Raw genomic sequence first — 15,921 nt, 5'->3', positions numbered from 1 at the left:
GACAAATTAATTATGGGAACAGTATTGACAGATCTCAAAGCTATACGAATAAATATTATTTCTCGGGCCCCTAATATATATATCGAAATGGGCCCACGATTCATTTTTGTTTTATTTACCTTTTATGTGCTGTTTTGTTTATGTAATGTAGTGAATATGTTTGATGCTTCATTTATGATTTTGTATTCTTATCGTATATAAATTAAGAAAATTTTGTATTAAAATGTGCCCCAATCGAACGGCGGGAATCTTCCCTGGGAGGCAGTTGCCCCCTGACCCCCTCAAGTTACGGCCCTGTTTATCTAGAACACCACTCGTCTCTTAATATTTCGAGACGGTACTATGACGTTGCTCGTCTGTCCGGTGTTGCGATAGAACCCGATCTGTCGACATTTTGACTAAATTTTTATAATATGGCATATTTTTCGATTCACCTTGACACCATACTAAGACCGTCATCGCATTATTGATATATTTACATGTGCAAAATAGCTCAATGCCACACTATATTGAATCAACAATGGGTATTTCACCGAAGAACAAAGAGCTACCTCCTGGCTATGTGGTTAGTGTACGCGCATTTGGCGTGGAAGACCCGGCTTCGATTCTCGGCTGGAGCTCATGTAGTTCCGACCCCACATTAAGCTGTAGGTTTATGTCTCGTATAGCCTCGCTGCTGAAAGGTACTCTGAACTCAAAGCCAAATCAAAATGAAACCTAAAAGCAAAATAAGAGTTAAAGAAAAAAAGTAAATTAAAGCTCCCATATGTAAATGAGTAACCATATTGGTTGTGATTTTTTTTCTACGTTGCATAATCATTATAGAGACTTGAGATGAATCTATACGTTTCTCTTTTCAGCTTCTTTTTCTTTTCTGCCTTTGTACGTAGAAACAAATCACATTGGAATATTTATTCATTTCTTCCTTCAATGGTAGACAACCAACCTTGACACAGTGCAGAGAAAGTTGCCTAACGATCAGCTAATACACGTACAATTTTTACGTTCAACATTCATATAAATGAGAAGTTTAACTCTGTTGGCTAAGCGTTTTACGTACGCGCCTTCAGCGTGGGAGTCCAGGTTCGATGACTGGCGAAAGCTCATGAGGTTCGGATCCCACATTAAGCTAAGATCCACGTCCCATATAGCCGTGCTGTTGCAAGGAACACTAAACTGAAAATCAAATCAAACAAATGTGAAGTTTAAAATCCAATTAAATTTATATTTAACAACCTCTATTATGTTCTTTAGGATAAAGGAGATACGTTCAAAAAGTAAGTGAATGATTTTAGTGAAATTGGTGAAGTATAATGAGATGGGAGAATTCGAAGAAAAGTTACAAGTATAATGTTCGAAGGTAGTATCGCCAGTTTTGCTAATTACTATAGAATTGATTAAAAAAACAACAACATATATTTCTCAAACTAAAAGGAGACAATTACCCCATTCTTTCACCAAATAACGTCCCTAATATTTACCAGCTCAAACTTACATAGTTTAAAATCAAATTAGAGAACCTTAGTGTTAGAAGTGATCGCCCTGCCTGGTTCAACGTAGCAGGACTAGCTAAAATTGTTCAACATTTTAAGCAAACTATTACATCGATCGATCGAGTTTAAAGAAAAATAGTTATTTCTGCAAGCCTAACTAAGCGTATTGAAAAAATATAAATAGCAATAACTACCTCTAAGTGGCTAAAGCACGGTATAGGTAAACTGCTAGACGAGGTACTGATTCATTTTGCCATTACTGTTCGTGGACTGTATTATTTTGAACACAAAGTTTGTTGTACAATATACTATTTATTATATTGTAAACACACAACTAAATACAATAATTGCTATGCATAAGCACCTACACACTATGCAGTCACACACACCACGTTGACACTTATAAAGCACTATCAATCGTCCAGCGTTGCCAAATACAAAACAAAAGAAAAATGAAATGCGGCCGAACATACCGCCCACCTTGAAATATCATTTCAACACTACATATAATTCTACACATTACTCTACACTACACATTCTACATATTATTCTTCATTAAATGGAAGAGGAGAAATTTTTACAATTGGTCGTTTGAAGATACCTTTGCTAGTTTTAATAGTAACAGTTCTAACAATATTATCTACACCAGGATGAACAGCAACTACCCTTGCTAAATTCCAATGTTGAGGAGATGTCTTATCTTCCTTCACTAATACTAAATCATTGATCTTGATATTAGCACGTTTACACCACCACTTTGGCCTTTGTTGCAGCCGAGACAAATATTCTGTTTGCCAACGGTTCCAAAAATGTTGGACCAATCTTTATGTTGGACCAATGTTGGAGTTAATTGCCAGCGTGACAAATGATTGATTTTTAATTCACACAAATTTGGTTCAGGTATTGCTACTAATGCATCGTGAATTAAAAAATGACCAGGGGTTAATACCTGATAGTCATTGGGATCAGAAGATAGAGCAGTTAATGGTCTAGAATTTAAACAGGCTTCAATCTGACACAAAACTGTATACATTTCTTCAAATGTAAGTACAGTGTTACCAACTACACGTCTCAAGTGGTACTTGACAGACTTTACACCAACTTCCCATATGCCTCCAAAGTGAGGTGAGGATGGTGGATTAAAATGCCAATTTATAGATTGCATACTAAGGTAATTACATACAGACTCTTTTGAATCACCATTCGTTACAAGTTTCAGTAAGGATTTTAATTCTCTGTTTGCACCTATGAAATTTGAACCACAATCACTGTAAATATCAGTAGATTTTCCCCTTCTAGCTATAAAACGTTTCAAAGCTGCAATAAATGACTCTGTTGAAGCATCACTTACCAATTCTAAATGGATTGCTTTGACACTGAAACAAATGAAGAGTGCTACGTAACCTTTGAACAATTTTGAATTTCGACTTTTCATATTTTTTAACATTAGTGGACCAGCATAATCTAAACCGCAATGCAAAAATGGACGAGTTGGTGTTACTCTACCAACAGGAAGTTGACCCATTAATTGAGAGGCTGTTACACCTGACTGTTTATGACATGTTACACAACCTTTTACAATCTTCCTTACAAAGTCACGACCACCAATAATCCAAAACTTTTGTTGCAAAACAGATAAAAGTAACTGTGAACCTGCATGCAGATGCTTTATATGTTCAGATTTTACAAGAAGTTCTGTAATTCTAGCATGTTTTGGAAGTAAGATAGGATATTTGAAATCATATGTTACATTAGCATTTTGCAAGCGACCTCCAACTCTCATGACATCATTTTCATCAAGAAATGGATTTAAACACAATAGTTTGCTATTATAAGGCAAAGGTTTTTTCATACGTAAGTATTTTATCTCAAGTGGATATTCAGATTCTTGAGCTTGTTTTATCCAATGTATTAATGCATTTGACAACTCCTTTGTAGTTAATGGTCCATTACATCTTAACTCCTGTTTACTTTTACTATTCCTAATAAATCTTTTACACCAAGCAGTAACACGAACTAACCTAGATAATGATGAAAATTTATCTACTATTGTACAGTCAACCTTAATGTGCATGTTAACAGTTGAAGACTTTTGCTCACATTGAACAGAATCTAGATTTTTGCAATTAATATTTACAATAGGTAATTCTGATTCCATCAACCACTTTGGCCCATTCCACCATAGTGAATAAGACTCTAATTGTGACGGATTCAAACCACGAGAACTACAATCAGCTGGGTTGTCTTTGCTCGATGTGTGCGCCCATTTAATAAAAATTGATTGTTGAATCTCAGATACTCGGTTAGCCACAAATGTTTTCCATTTACTCGGACACGACGAAAGCCATGCTAACACAATAGTAGAATCTGTGTAACAGACAACCTGTTCAAACTTGATTAACATTGCCTTAATGACCGTATTGACTAATCTACATAACAATACTGCAGCACACAATTCTAACCTAGGTATTGATATTTGCTTTATAGGGGCAACTTTGGTCTTTGCAGCAATTAGGTATACTTGCACATTTTCAGATGTATCTATACAACGTACATATGCTACTGCAGCATACGCCTTTTCACTAGCATCTGAGAACCCAATTAGATCATATTTCACAATATTTTCAGAAGAAATACACCTTTTGATCTTAATCTGTCTCAACAATGGCAATTCTTGACAATATACTTCCCACGAGCGAGCAATATCATTTGGAAGTACGTCATCCCATTCAATTTTTAATTTCCATAATGATTGTAGCAACAATTTTGCAACAATGGATACTGGAGATAACCAACCAAGCGGATCATACAATTTTGCAATATCAGCTAGTAACATTCGTTTTGTCATTACTGACTTGTAAGTGGGAACAACAATAGAAAATGAAAATGAATCACTTGATGGATTCCACTGTATACCTAAAGCTTTTACATTCTCATCTTCATTAAAACAAATTAACGTTTGAGTTTCTCTTAAGTGAGAAGGTATACTATTTAACACATTCCTGTCGTTAGTAGACCATTTTCTTAATTCGAAACCACCTTTGTGTAATAATGCTGTTAATTCTGAGTACAATACCATTGCCTCACTACTATCAGCTGCACCTGAAACTAAATTATCAACAAAGAAATCATTCATGACTAATTCTGCAGCTCTGGGATAACAATAACCTTCATCTACAGCTAACTGTTGCAAACACTTTACAGCAAGATACGGAGCCGAACTGGTTCCATAAGTAACAGTTAACAATCTAAAATCACTAATAGGTTGGACAACTGTTTCTCTCCACACTATTCTCTGGTAATCAGAATCAGTTTGATCTACCTTAACTTGTCTGTACATTTTTGCTATATCAGCACACAATGCAATTGAATGCGTTCTGAACCTTAATATTAATGGGATAATATCATCTTGTAATTTTGGACCTACCATTAAATTGCCATTGAGAGATACTCCACTGCTAGTTTTAGCACTACCATCAAATACAACCCGCAATTTAGTGGTAGAACTACTTTCATTTAAGACACAATGATGCGGCAGATAATAAGATTCAGATACAAGCTTATCAAGTTCTACATCAGGAATTTTTTCCATGTGACCTAAGTCTAAGTACTCCTTCATGAAATCACAATATTGTTTACATAAATCAGGATCTTTCTGTAACTTACGTTCCATCTGGCATAATCGCTTTACTGCTGTGTCCCGTGATACACCTAGAGGCTCAACATTTTCTTTAAAAGGCAATTTTACAATGCATTTACCATCAACATCACGTTTGTAAGTTTCAGCAAAATACTGCTCACATTTTTGCTCTTCAACGGATAAATGTTGTACAGTTGGCAACTCCTCTACTTCCCAGAATCTTTGCAATGTTTTATTGAGATCAACAGAAACAAAATATGACTGAACACTTGATGTGTTATTCGTTAAGTTAATCTGACCACACAATACCCAACCTAACACCGTTTCAATGGCAGACGGAGCTCCATTCGTACCTACGTGTCTCCCACTGAGCAACAATAATGGGAAAACATCAGCACCTAATAACACATCAATAGGGCCGCTTTTATTAAACTGTGGATCTGCTAAGTTTACTTGTTTCACAATTTCCCAATTACCAATATTTTGAATAGTTACTCTGGGTACGTTACTTGTGATTCTTGGGACTGCTATTGCTTTAGTATGAATATTATTATTACTGTACAATGACTGAAAACACAAATCAACTATTGCATGAGAATTTCCAACGTTAGAACCAGTAACACCTGATATGCTCATGTTTATTTTCTCTTTGTTTATGCGTAATTTCTGGACGCAACGTTCAGTTACAAACGATAATTCACTACCACAGTCGATAAGTGCACGAAATTGTATCAACTTATTTGCATTATCTTTGATATTTATGACAGCGGTGGACAACAACACCTGAGGAATTAGTTTTTGATTTATAGAATGAGAACAATTTACATGATCTACTTTATCCTTTTCAAAATGCAATAAAGTATGATGTTTTTTGTTGCAAGTGTGGCAACCCTGCTTCACATTACACTTATTTACGGAACAATTTAAGGTCAAACAATTGAAACAAAGCGAATTCTTTTTCACAAAACTATGCCTATCATTCACTGACATATTTATGAACTCTTGACACTTATATAGCTTGTGGTTATTTTTACACATGATACATGACACAATTGGACTTGAATGATGCACTAACGTGTTGCTTTTTTTGTTTGTTTTTAAAGTAGACGTGTCTGCCGGTGACCTTGCACTCACTGCAGCTAACGCTTTGGCACGTTGTAATATGAACTCTTTCAGCTGGTCGAAAGTTGGTTGTTCGTTTTTCTTCAATGAAAGCTCCCATTGTTTTCTGGTGTTCTTATCTAGCTTCTCACCCACATGGTAAATTAAAATCACATCCCAATGTTCCACTGGAAGGCCCAAGGATTTAAGTTCACACACACACTGAACACTATTGTCAACCAATCTTCGTAACTCACCTGATGACTCATTCTTCACAGCTGGTTGAGTAATCAACTTGCTCAAAATATGATTTGCTAGCTCCCTCACGTCTTCATATCTTGATTTAAGTAACTCCCATGCTACTTTATAGTTATCATCAGATATGGAAATAGACTGCAACAATATAGCAGGTTCCCCTGATACAGCTGTCTTCAAATACTGCAACTTTTGAGCATTTCCTAACCGATTGTTATTATGAACAGCAGCAACAAATAAGTCACGAAACGATAGCCAATCTTGCACTCTACCACAAAATGTAGGAAGTTCTAAGTCTGGCAACTTCACATCTGTGCACTGTTTATTAGATGTATTTACCTGTTCAGTATTAGGTGACTGCATATTGTACAAAATTTCTAAGACAGAGTCCAACTTATTTTGCACTTCATTAAATTCACCGTCATATTTTGCAAACTCACTTTCACCACCCACAGAAATGAACTTTGTAATGAGCTCTGTGCAATCGCCATGTAATTGCGTAGCACGTTCAGTGTACAGCTTGATACTGAAGTTAGGCTTGTCTTTATTCTCGTTCACTTTATGTATTAACCTTGTCACTTCACGTTTAAGTACAGTTTTCTTACCTGTGAGTTCTTCCATTGTTATAATTCTGCACCACTTTGACAATGCACTACAAAATGAAGATACTGCGCCACAAGTTCGCAAACCATGCACATGCACAACTGGAACAAAATCCGGTCGGTAAGGACCACTTTAATGTTCGTGGACTGTATTATTTTGAACACAAAGTTTGTTGTACAATATACTATTTATTATATTGTAAACACACAACTAAATACAATAATTGCTATGCATAAGCACCTACACACTATGCAGTCACACACACCACGTTGACACTTATAAAGCACTATCAATCGTCCAGCGTTGCCAAATACAAAACAAAAGAAAAATGAAATGCGGCCGAACAATTACACAAGCAAGAATTTCAAATTTTAACAACATGAACTTATTCAGAGTTATTAAAAAGACTAATTAGTATCAAGTAATGATTTACTTAATTGATTGGTTTGTTTTTGCATCTGTTGTCAGTTTAAAGAGAGATTTCTGGATCATTGTACTTTATCTGCATCCTCTCCTGCCCTGAGTCGAATTCGGGACGTTATGCTACAAAGGCGCCACACGCCAGTCACTAAAGCAACGGGTAGGGTTGTGAATGATTCTCATCTAATTCTGATCGTACTGGAAGATTTTACTTATGTAGCCATGGTTCAATGTTTCGTGTTCGCTTCTCGAGTTTCAGATAGAAGATAGCTTTCAGTTTGTCAATCATAGTAAGTCAATTGGAGGTAGGCGGGGAGTTTTTATATATTAAAGAGGTACAATAGACTCCCGAGTATCCGGCTCGCGACTATCCGGCCTAGTTTTCTGATATCGTAATTAAATGAGGAAGGCAAGGCATTGCATTGACAACATTGCCAAGACATTGAAAGCGGGCGTCTGTTACGATCCTCCTACGTGTCGTGTGTAAAATACAAGTTGTGACAGGAAAAGAGCACAGCGTTCTGCTCCTTGTTCGTTGTTTCGTCAGTGTGTTACAGACCTCAATACAGTAAGCTTGCCACTGTTCCTGATTATAATTGTACAGTGCGTACAGTGCTGTATTCGTAAATTGTTCTTGGGGTACGCTTAATGTTTTTATAAGTGTACTACAGTTAAAAGTTCATAGAACACCGGCGTTTCCAGCTTTTTTTCTTATCCGGCCTGACCTCCGCCACATTAGGCCCGGTACTCGGGAGTCTACTGTAGAATGCTGTTCGTCAAACTTGATGCCTACATGTATAATCAATGTATTGATTTTGTTTTAAAGTGTGCCATCTGAATGGCTTAAGTTCTTTGTGGTCTCGAGAGTCCACAGATTAAAAATAAAGATTTTGTGGTAATACACAATTCATAAATTACAAACCAGTTAAAATGACCACATGATCTCATACAAATGTAAATGGATTAAAAGAGAAAAAATGAAACAGTATTTCTTTTTTTTTAAAAAAAAAAACATTATTCTAGTTTTACCCCAATTTAAAGTAATTAAATGATTACTTTGTTTTCTTTTTCTGTCACATCAGTTGCACACACTTCTAATCGCCTTATATTATTGTTCTACCGCACCCACAAACGGTCCACGAAAAAAAAAAAAAACAGATCTCTTAAATGCTATTTATCGTTTTTGTTTTTGCTTAATTTTTGTGATGAGAGAAAAAAAACAGTTATCGCCAATGACCCAAAATATAAAACAATTACGTACCATTAAAAATACTTAACACCCACCAGCTTTTTTTTCAATAATCAAACTTGTGTGTGTGTATTTTCTTTTTTTTTCATTCGTCCATTCTTTCGAGGCAACGCTCCACTACTGCAATAGCTTGATTGAGGAATTTATTGAGGTCTATTTTTAATCTTTCCAAAAAGCCTGATCGTTGAAAACTGGGTCGGATTTTTTTCTCCCCCCTGGCAATTGTGTAGTTTAATGACTATTCACCATTTCCGCTTAAAACCAACCTATCATTAAGTTAACGTGCTCTGGGAGAGGTCAAAATTGATCTATGCGTATTGCCACTTCATTTGTGACTAAAGGACCATAAGGCAAGGGAGGGGGGGGAGAGGTTACTACCAACACTCCTCCCTTATTCCCATCCAATGTCTATTGATATTCATGGAGGACATAGAAGCTTTTAACCTTGATTAACTTTGGTTTATCTGCTGCGAAATGCTAAAGAGAAAAACATAGGTGGGTGCGCGCGTCAGAGTCCGACACATATATTGTAACAATGAATTTAACACCCATCCTACCAGCGAAATGCTTTGAAGCTTTACCTGCATTAAACAAAAAAAGTTAAAAATAACATTCTGGCGTGCTTCAAAATTGTATCAAGAGAGTTGAACATAAAGGAGTCTGTGAGTAACGTCACAGGTCTAATTTAAGAACGAATCGTTCAAAATCGCTTAAACATTATAGGAAAATGTTGAACAAAATATACAACTAATGTTTATACGTAAAATTGTTTTCAGTTTGGTAATGCGGTCTTCTTCTACTTATCGTACTTTCTACAACGATTATCGAAAGCGTCGTGCATTCAATACTGTCAGGCGCGCATCCAGACATTTTGGTTAGGAGGGGTCCAAAACAACAAGTCAGTACATCTATGTAGTATTAAACAGGTAGTACTCTGCATCCGAAAAGACGATAACTGTAAAACAATTCCAGCTATATTTTCAGAAAAAAATATAGAATTAGATGGTTTTTATAAGGGAAAGAGTACAGTTTAAGTGTAAGATGCTACATCAGTCATTAACTAAACTAATAGGCTATAGCCCCCCTTGACGCTCAGGTATACACTGGATAAAATGGGCTTCAATCCTACTTTACACTGGATAAAGCTGCAAACTATGGTTTAGCCCCTCCCTTGATCATATCCTGGATCCGCCACTGATAGTACATATAATCTGTATGTACTCTTGGGTTATGGGGTACTCTGCTAGTGAAAGTGTAAAGTGTTAATATATTCATATTTACTTGAACTGAGTCCATTTTAATTAAAGGTAGGTCCGTTACGTTTTGCTTTCACATCATATCAACCCCCATTATATTTCATGTGCCTCGTTTAGTATATATATAGAACATAAATTTGTAATGTTAATGTAAAGATTTAACTTAATCTGCAACTTCCAATTTCTCATTTTTGTACATTATTCAAGAATATGATTAGAAATATACACAAAATACGATATACTATTTCATATTGCACTTATTTCTATTGTTACTGCTAATTTCGATCTAATAGTAATTTGTTGAGAATTATACTAGGGTGTACAGATTTAGGAAACCAAAATTAAGGGCTCTGGAAACTGGCATAGTTCGATAGTTCATATATAGGTATTGATTGACGTTGGTATATTCTTATTCATGACAGTGGGGAAGAAGTCTCTAGGTTTTCAAAATGACCAGTTTTTTATTATTATTATTAACCTTATTCCAATTTTATTTTTTATATTCTCTTTTAGTATTTAATAAAAATCAGAATCAACTACTTCTTGAATTCATTTCTTTGGATGACTGAATTTCTTGTAGACTTGATGGTCTTTCCTTGACAACAATGTTCGAAGTCCATACAACAAATTACGAGTATACTAGTAAACTAGGAACCAAAAACGGGATGCTTCTTTTTTGCGTCGTGTTTGCGTTTTTCCCGGAACATTGAACGACTTTCAAAGAAAAGAAAGGACGATTCCATTAAAAGCTGAAGGCCCAGTCACCTTGAATTATGCTCAAGAAATGAATGACAATTGATTTATTTCCGAGCATTTTGACGTAAAGCTCAACTTAATATTAGAATTGATTAAACTTTAAATAATGGATATTAATATTAAAAATGAAGTTCAAATGATAATATTGGTTTCATACTTATCTGAAAATGTATTTTGGAAATTTACGAAAAATATGGTGAGAAAAAAAAAAACAACAAGAAAATGGAAAAAGTAGTGTGAGTCAGAAATAGTCTTACATCTAACTAGATGATGTACTGACATAGTATATTTAATGTACCGACAATATAATAGCGGCATTTAAAGGACAAATATTAGAAGGAAATTACTAGCTTTGTTTTATTTGACTAGTTCCAAATAAATGTTATTTAGTCCTTACAAAATCCGTATAGACTATATCAATGTCGAAACAGATGGAACATGGGTACAAAAATGGCATAAATTTTAACCATAAGTCTTTGTCTTAGCGACGCAAACTGTACTTGTTTTCAAAAGTAAATTCTTCGAATATTCTCAGAACAGAATGATAAGCTCCTAGGTTTGGAAAACTTGCAAGCAGTAATGACGCGACAAGAGAACAAGCGAAAAGGTGTCTCCAGCTAGTTATCTGTCCCCCCGACCCCCACGACCGTCTCTAGACATATTGTATTATAATATAGGTCAAGGAATACAAAAAAATATCCTTTCCGGTTTACAAGACAAATAGTTGCCTCCCAAAAGTCTGTTTCTACAACTGCCCCTTCCAAAGAAGTCAAAGCTGGAATCATCACTGTTTAGCAGACCATTCAATTTTAAGTGGAAATATCCTCATGCACATTATGGTAATACCTTACACCAATGGAGGATACTTTATGTCCACCACGGATTTTTTTTTAAAAAATGGGTTATTTTCTAGAAATTAAAAGTACTGAAGGACAGAAAATAATATATATAGGCCCTATTATTTTTAACGCAAAAACTGAGTTATGACATGAGGCTAAAGAAATATCCATAAAAAATTATATTCTAATAAAAGTGTGGACAATTTTTAACCCAATTTGGTGTACGTAGGGTTAATCAATGTCCACAATGCTCTTGTCCCAGAAATATGATTACTGATCAAATTTGCTATCGAATTGGACTCATACTTTTTGATTTATTAGGTATATTAAGGTGGTTTCGTTACTGATACTTACAGTAAATTTAAAATTTTACAATATGAAAAGAAACACTCCATATTATTATATACCACAATTATACGCTATCATACGCTGGTGAAAATTGAACGAGATCTAATACTTAAGGGGACTAGTAAATATTTTTAAAAAGCTAACAATTTTTCTTTTGTCCGTTTTTCGTAAGTGAAAAGAGGTAATGAAATGTATCTTACCGCAATAGTTAATAATGTTATTCTACATCCAAAGATACGAATCAAAAGAATTTTCAGTGTTGCCATCCACAGAAATTACAGTGTGGCCAGAATTTGAATTACCAAAAAAATCTAGGTTAAGACTGCGATTAGAAAAATGAACTCAACAGTAATTGATGACTTATCATGCTTTCTTGGATCCTTGTTAACTAATTTTTAAATAATATTTATTTTTTACTGTTTATTACAAAATAAATGCAAATATTATTTAAAAAGTAGTTAACAAGGAACCAAAACAACATGATAAATCATCAATTACCGTTGAGTTTATTTTTCTAATCGCTGCCTTAACCTAGATATTTTGGGAAATTCAAATTTTATTCACACTGTAATTTCTATGAATGGCAACACTGAAAATTCTTTTGATTCGTATTTTCTGGTGTAGAATAACATTATTTCATTATCTCTTTTCACTTACGAAAAACGGACAAAAGAAAAATTGTTAGCTTTTTAAAAATATTTAGTAGCCTGCCCCCTTAAACTAAATCACTGGAACATATCGACAGCTGAACGAATCCTTCAAAGACACGATGCGACTCAACGCCTTGCACCTAAAAGTGACAGAGCATGGGAGAACAAAAGGGAGAGGAGTTTGTATGGAGAAAGGGAGCTTATAAAGAGTGAGAGAAGGGGAAGACCAGAAGGTAGAGTGGGAACCGGTAATTTCATTAGCGTGATCTATTGCAATGACTCTCTATCAATATGAACTGCTATGCCATTAATTATTCTGTAAGACTCCATTAATAACAGACCTTTCTTGTTATACGTGGCACCCGGGCATTGGAACTAAGTTATCCTATTCTCCCACAGTCAAATTATAGCCTCTGTTTATGGAATGGAATGTAACCAGCTGTAGATTACATTCGTAATATCTGCAATTCCCCTTTTTGTTACCATTTGTAGGACAATTACATTGTTTTAATAGTAATTAAAGGTTACCATGTATGAATGGAACCCCTACTATTTTTTTTCTAAAAAAAAGACCTTTCATAAGGATTAGTGTTATATACACGCGCAGTTTTAAAAAATGGTTAATTATTTTCCCCCCACAATTATACATTTTCATAAGTAGGTTAATGTCAGAAAACTCTTTCCTCATATAAAAATACTCGTAAGGATTGTTAAAGCAAAGAAAAGCAAATGCACTTATGTGAAAACAACTTTGGATATTCCCAAGAGATAGCAAAAGAATATGATCCAAGATCCAAAACAGGTAGTTATTAAGAATCATGATTGGGCCCTTTGCCAGAAGATATTTACCTATGTACTGAAGACATTTGTTTCTGCCCCACTGAACTTTCAGTTGTTATTTATTGAATATCCACATTGAGAAAAATTCGTTATCCAGACAGCAATATATTGTACAAATAAACGAAATCCTTATGTTCACTACGGAAATCTGTACGGAGCGTATGCTATCCATATGCTGCATACATGTTTCTGCTTAAATGTTACAGCATGCCGCTCTGGATGTCTGACATCTAACTGTCTTCCGTATATTACATATGTATACGTTTGAGACATACGTCAGCCATATGTTGTATATGTCCATTTGTATGTGAGATTCTGACCGTTTATATACAGTTCTTTCTTTCATACAGGAAGTACTATAGATGGAACTCTTATACGGAAAATATTATAAAACATATATTTTTAGTTATACGTTTCCTGCAGGATGTTATACGTTAAGCTCAAGAACTACGCATGTAACGTACATTTTTACTTACGCCACATACATTTTTTACTATGCAATTATTTCAGCATCTAGATATGAAATGTCGGCTTTCAGTTTACAATGAAATCCGAATCACCATAATGCGATCAATATTCTCCCACCAGGAAACGAACCTGTAAAACATACGTCATTTTTAATGTACAGAAACTACAGTTTAGAAGGAGTAGAATTGTACTTCAATATCTAAATCGAAGACAAGATAGTGGTTCATTTCGAATTTAGTTTTTATTTGAGCACCAAAGCTGCATGAGAAGTGAACCTGTAGGTTAACGTGGGATTCGAACAACATGAGGTCCAATCGGGAAACAAACACTGAACTCTCACGTAGAAGATTCAAGACAAAAATGCTAATCGATTAATTATAAGGGAACCAGGAAATACGTGAGAAGATCAGAAACTAAGTTACAGAAGAATGAGAAGTATGCGTTCATTTTACTACATGAAGTTGGCAACAATGCAGAGTTTTAACCACCTGCAACCTACAGCGCTAGTTGTAAGTAAACACAAATGGCGACTCCTTTGGAAAACTGATCTCGCGAAGAAGTCCGCTCACTTAATCGATTTCTGTAAGCCAAACGTAACCAGAGTTGAAATTCACTGGCAGTAGAGAAAACGGGCCAAGATTTCTCACCGAGGGCGTCATCTTCCTTCACGACAACGCGCGCAAGCATGCAGCCCAGAAGACCATCATGCTGTTGCAGCAGTTACGCTAGGACATCATCGACCACCATTCGTATAGCCTGGACCTCGCTCCAAGTGACTTTCATCTGTTCCCAGACTTGAAGGAGCACCTGAGGCTGTCGCTTTGCTTCAGATGAGGAGGCGAAACACTTCCTGACAACGTGGCTCAACACGCAAGGATAGGATTTTTTTTTACCAGGGATCTGGAGTGGGATCTTCAAACTCATCCCACAATACGATAATTGGTTCAACCGATATGGAAACAATGTCGAATAATAACGTAATGTATGTTCTTTCTGTTGGCTGTATTGGTAGTATGAAATAATATATACACATATAACTGCAGTCTTTGTAATCTTACTTTTCGATCATTCCTCGTAGGTAATCATTTTATGCAGAAAAAAGTCCAAAACTAACCTTAATATTTTTACTTTATTTTATTTTTTCGGATCGTGTGTTTTCAGAGGCTGAATTTAGAAAAGAGAAAAATATTAATGGGGTACTATATTCACCTAATGTGAACTCCATGAAGTTAGCTTCTTGAGTAACTGTCAAATCTGATATGTGATGTGTTTCTTTAAATATATGTTATTATTTAATGTTACAGAGCAATGCAATATGAACTACCTACATTAATTAACTGTCTAATTAACAACAAGCTAATTTCGTCTAATTAAAAATAAATAAATAGGTCTACAATAAGTTAATTTTTAACACATTTTCCTGTTATGAGCAAAATTTCAATAGGTATATTTGTAGTTAGTTTTATTTCGATACTACGAGCATATAACACCTGAAATCTATGCAGAATTCAAACTTACATTCAAAATGAATTGTGCAATGTTTAACAGGAAAACATTCTTTCATAACTGGTAAGGTATAATTGGCAGCTTTATATATGTATCATATACTTATATAGTTTTTATCTATATAATGTTCTTACACATAAATTCAAAACTTCTAACATTAGATTTCGTTGTACCAATGAAGTACTTTGCTAACTCATTTATTAACTGCTATCCATTAGTCAATTCATTGATTGTTATCATTATCATTATGTTTTTTGGATTGATTGGAAGGCTGATCTTCTGCTTAAAATTGGATCGACATCATTACTTGGATTTATATCCAAATCAAATAATTCACCGAAAATACAACTCTTAAGCTCTGACAGGCTCATTAACATTGTTTACTATTATTTCAATATACTAACTTCGATCAAAGTAGAAAATTTCGGTGCCGTAATTTCAATATACAGCGATTCTCATAGTAAAACGTTTTTAAAGAAAAGTGTTGAAAGAATTAC

The 15,921-nt window shown here is 34.9% G+C and overlaps 1 protein-coding gene across 1 annotated transcript; it reads right to left on the bottom strand.

The window, feature by feature from the left end:
- Positions 1-2,208: 2,208 nt before the first annotated feature.
- Positions 2,209-7,110, bottom strand: LOC145665146 (uncharacterized). Its single transcript, XM_081732425.1, has one exon. It carries the CDS (start codon positions 7,108-7,110, stop codon positions 2,209-2,211), a length of 4,902 nt encoding a protein of 1,633 aa, XP_081588551.1.
- Positions 7,111-15,921: the final 8,811 nt, after the last annotated feature.

Source organism: Thermobia domestica, chromosome 11 (genome assembly GCF_964235325.1).
Source record: "Thermobia domestica chromosome 11, izTheDome1.hap1.1, whole genome shotgun sequence".
In the NCBI taxonomy this organism is placed as follows: Eukaryota; Metazoa; Arthropoda; class Insecta; order Zygentoma; family Lepismatidae; genus Thermobia; species Thermobia domestica.
Note: the sequence above shows the minus strand (reverse complement) of the source record. Positions and strands in the feature narration are given on the sequence as shown.

What these genes read in the sequence shown, in the direction of transcription:
- LOC145665146 (XM_081732425.1), bottom strand. Translation starts at nt 7,110, where the DNA reads ATGGAAGAACTCACAGGTAAGAAAACTGTACTTAAACGTGAAGTGACA.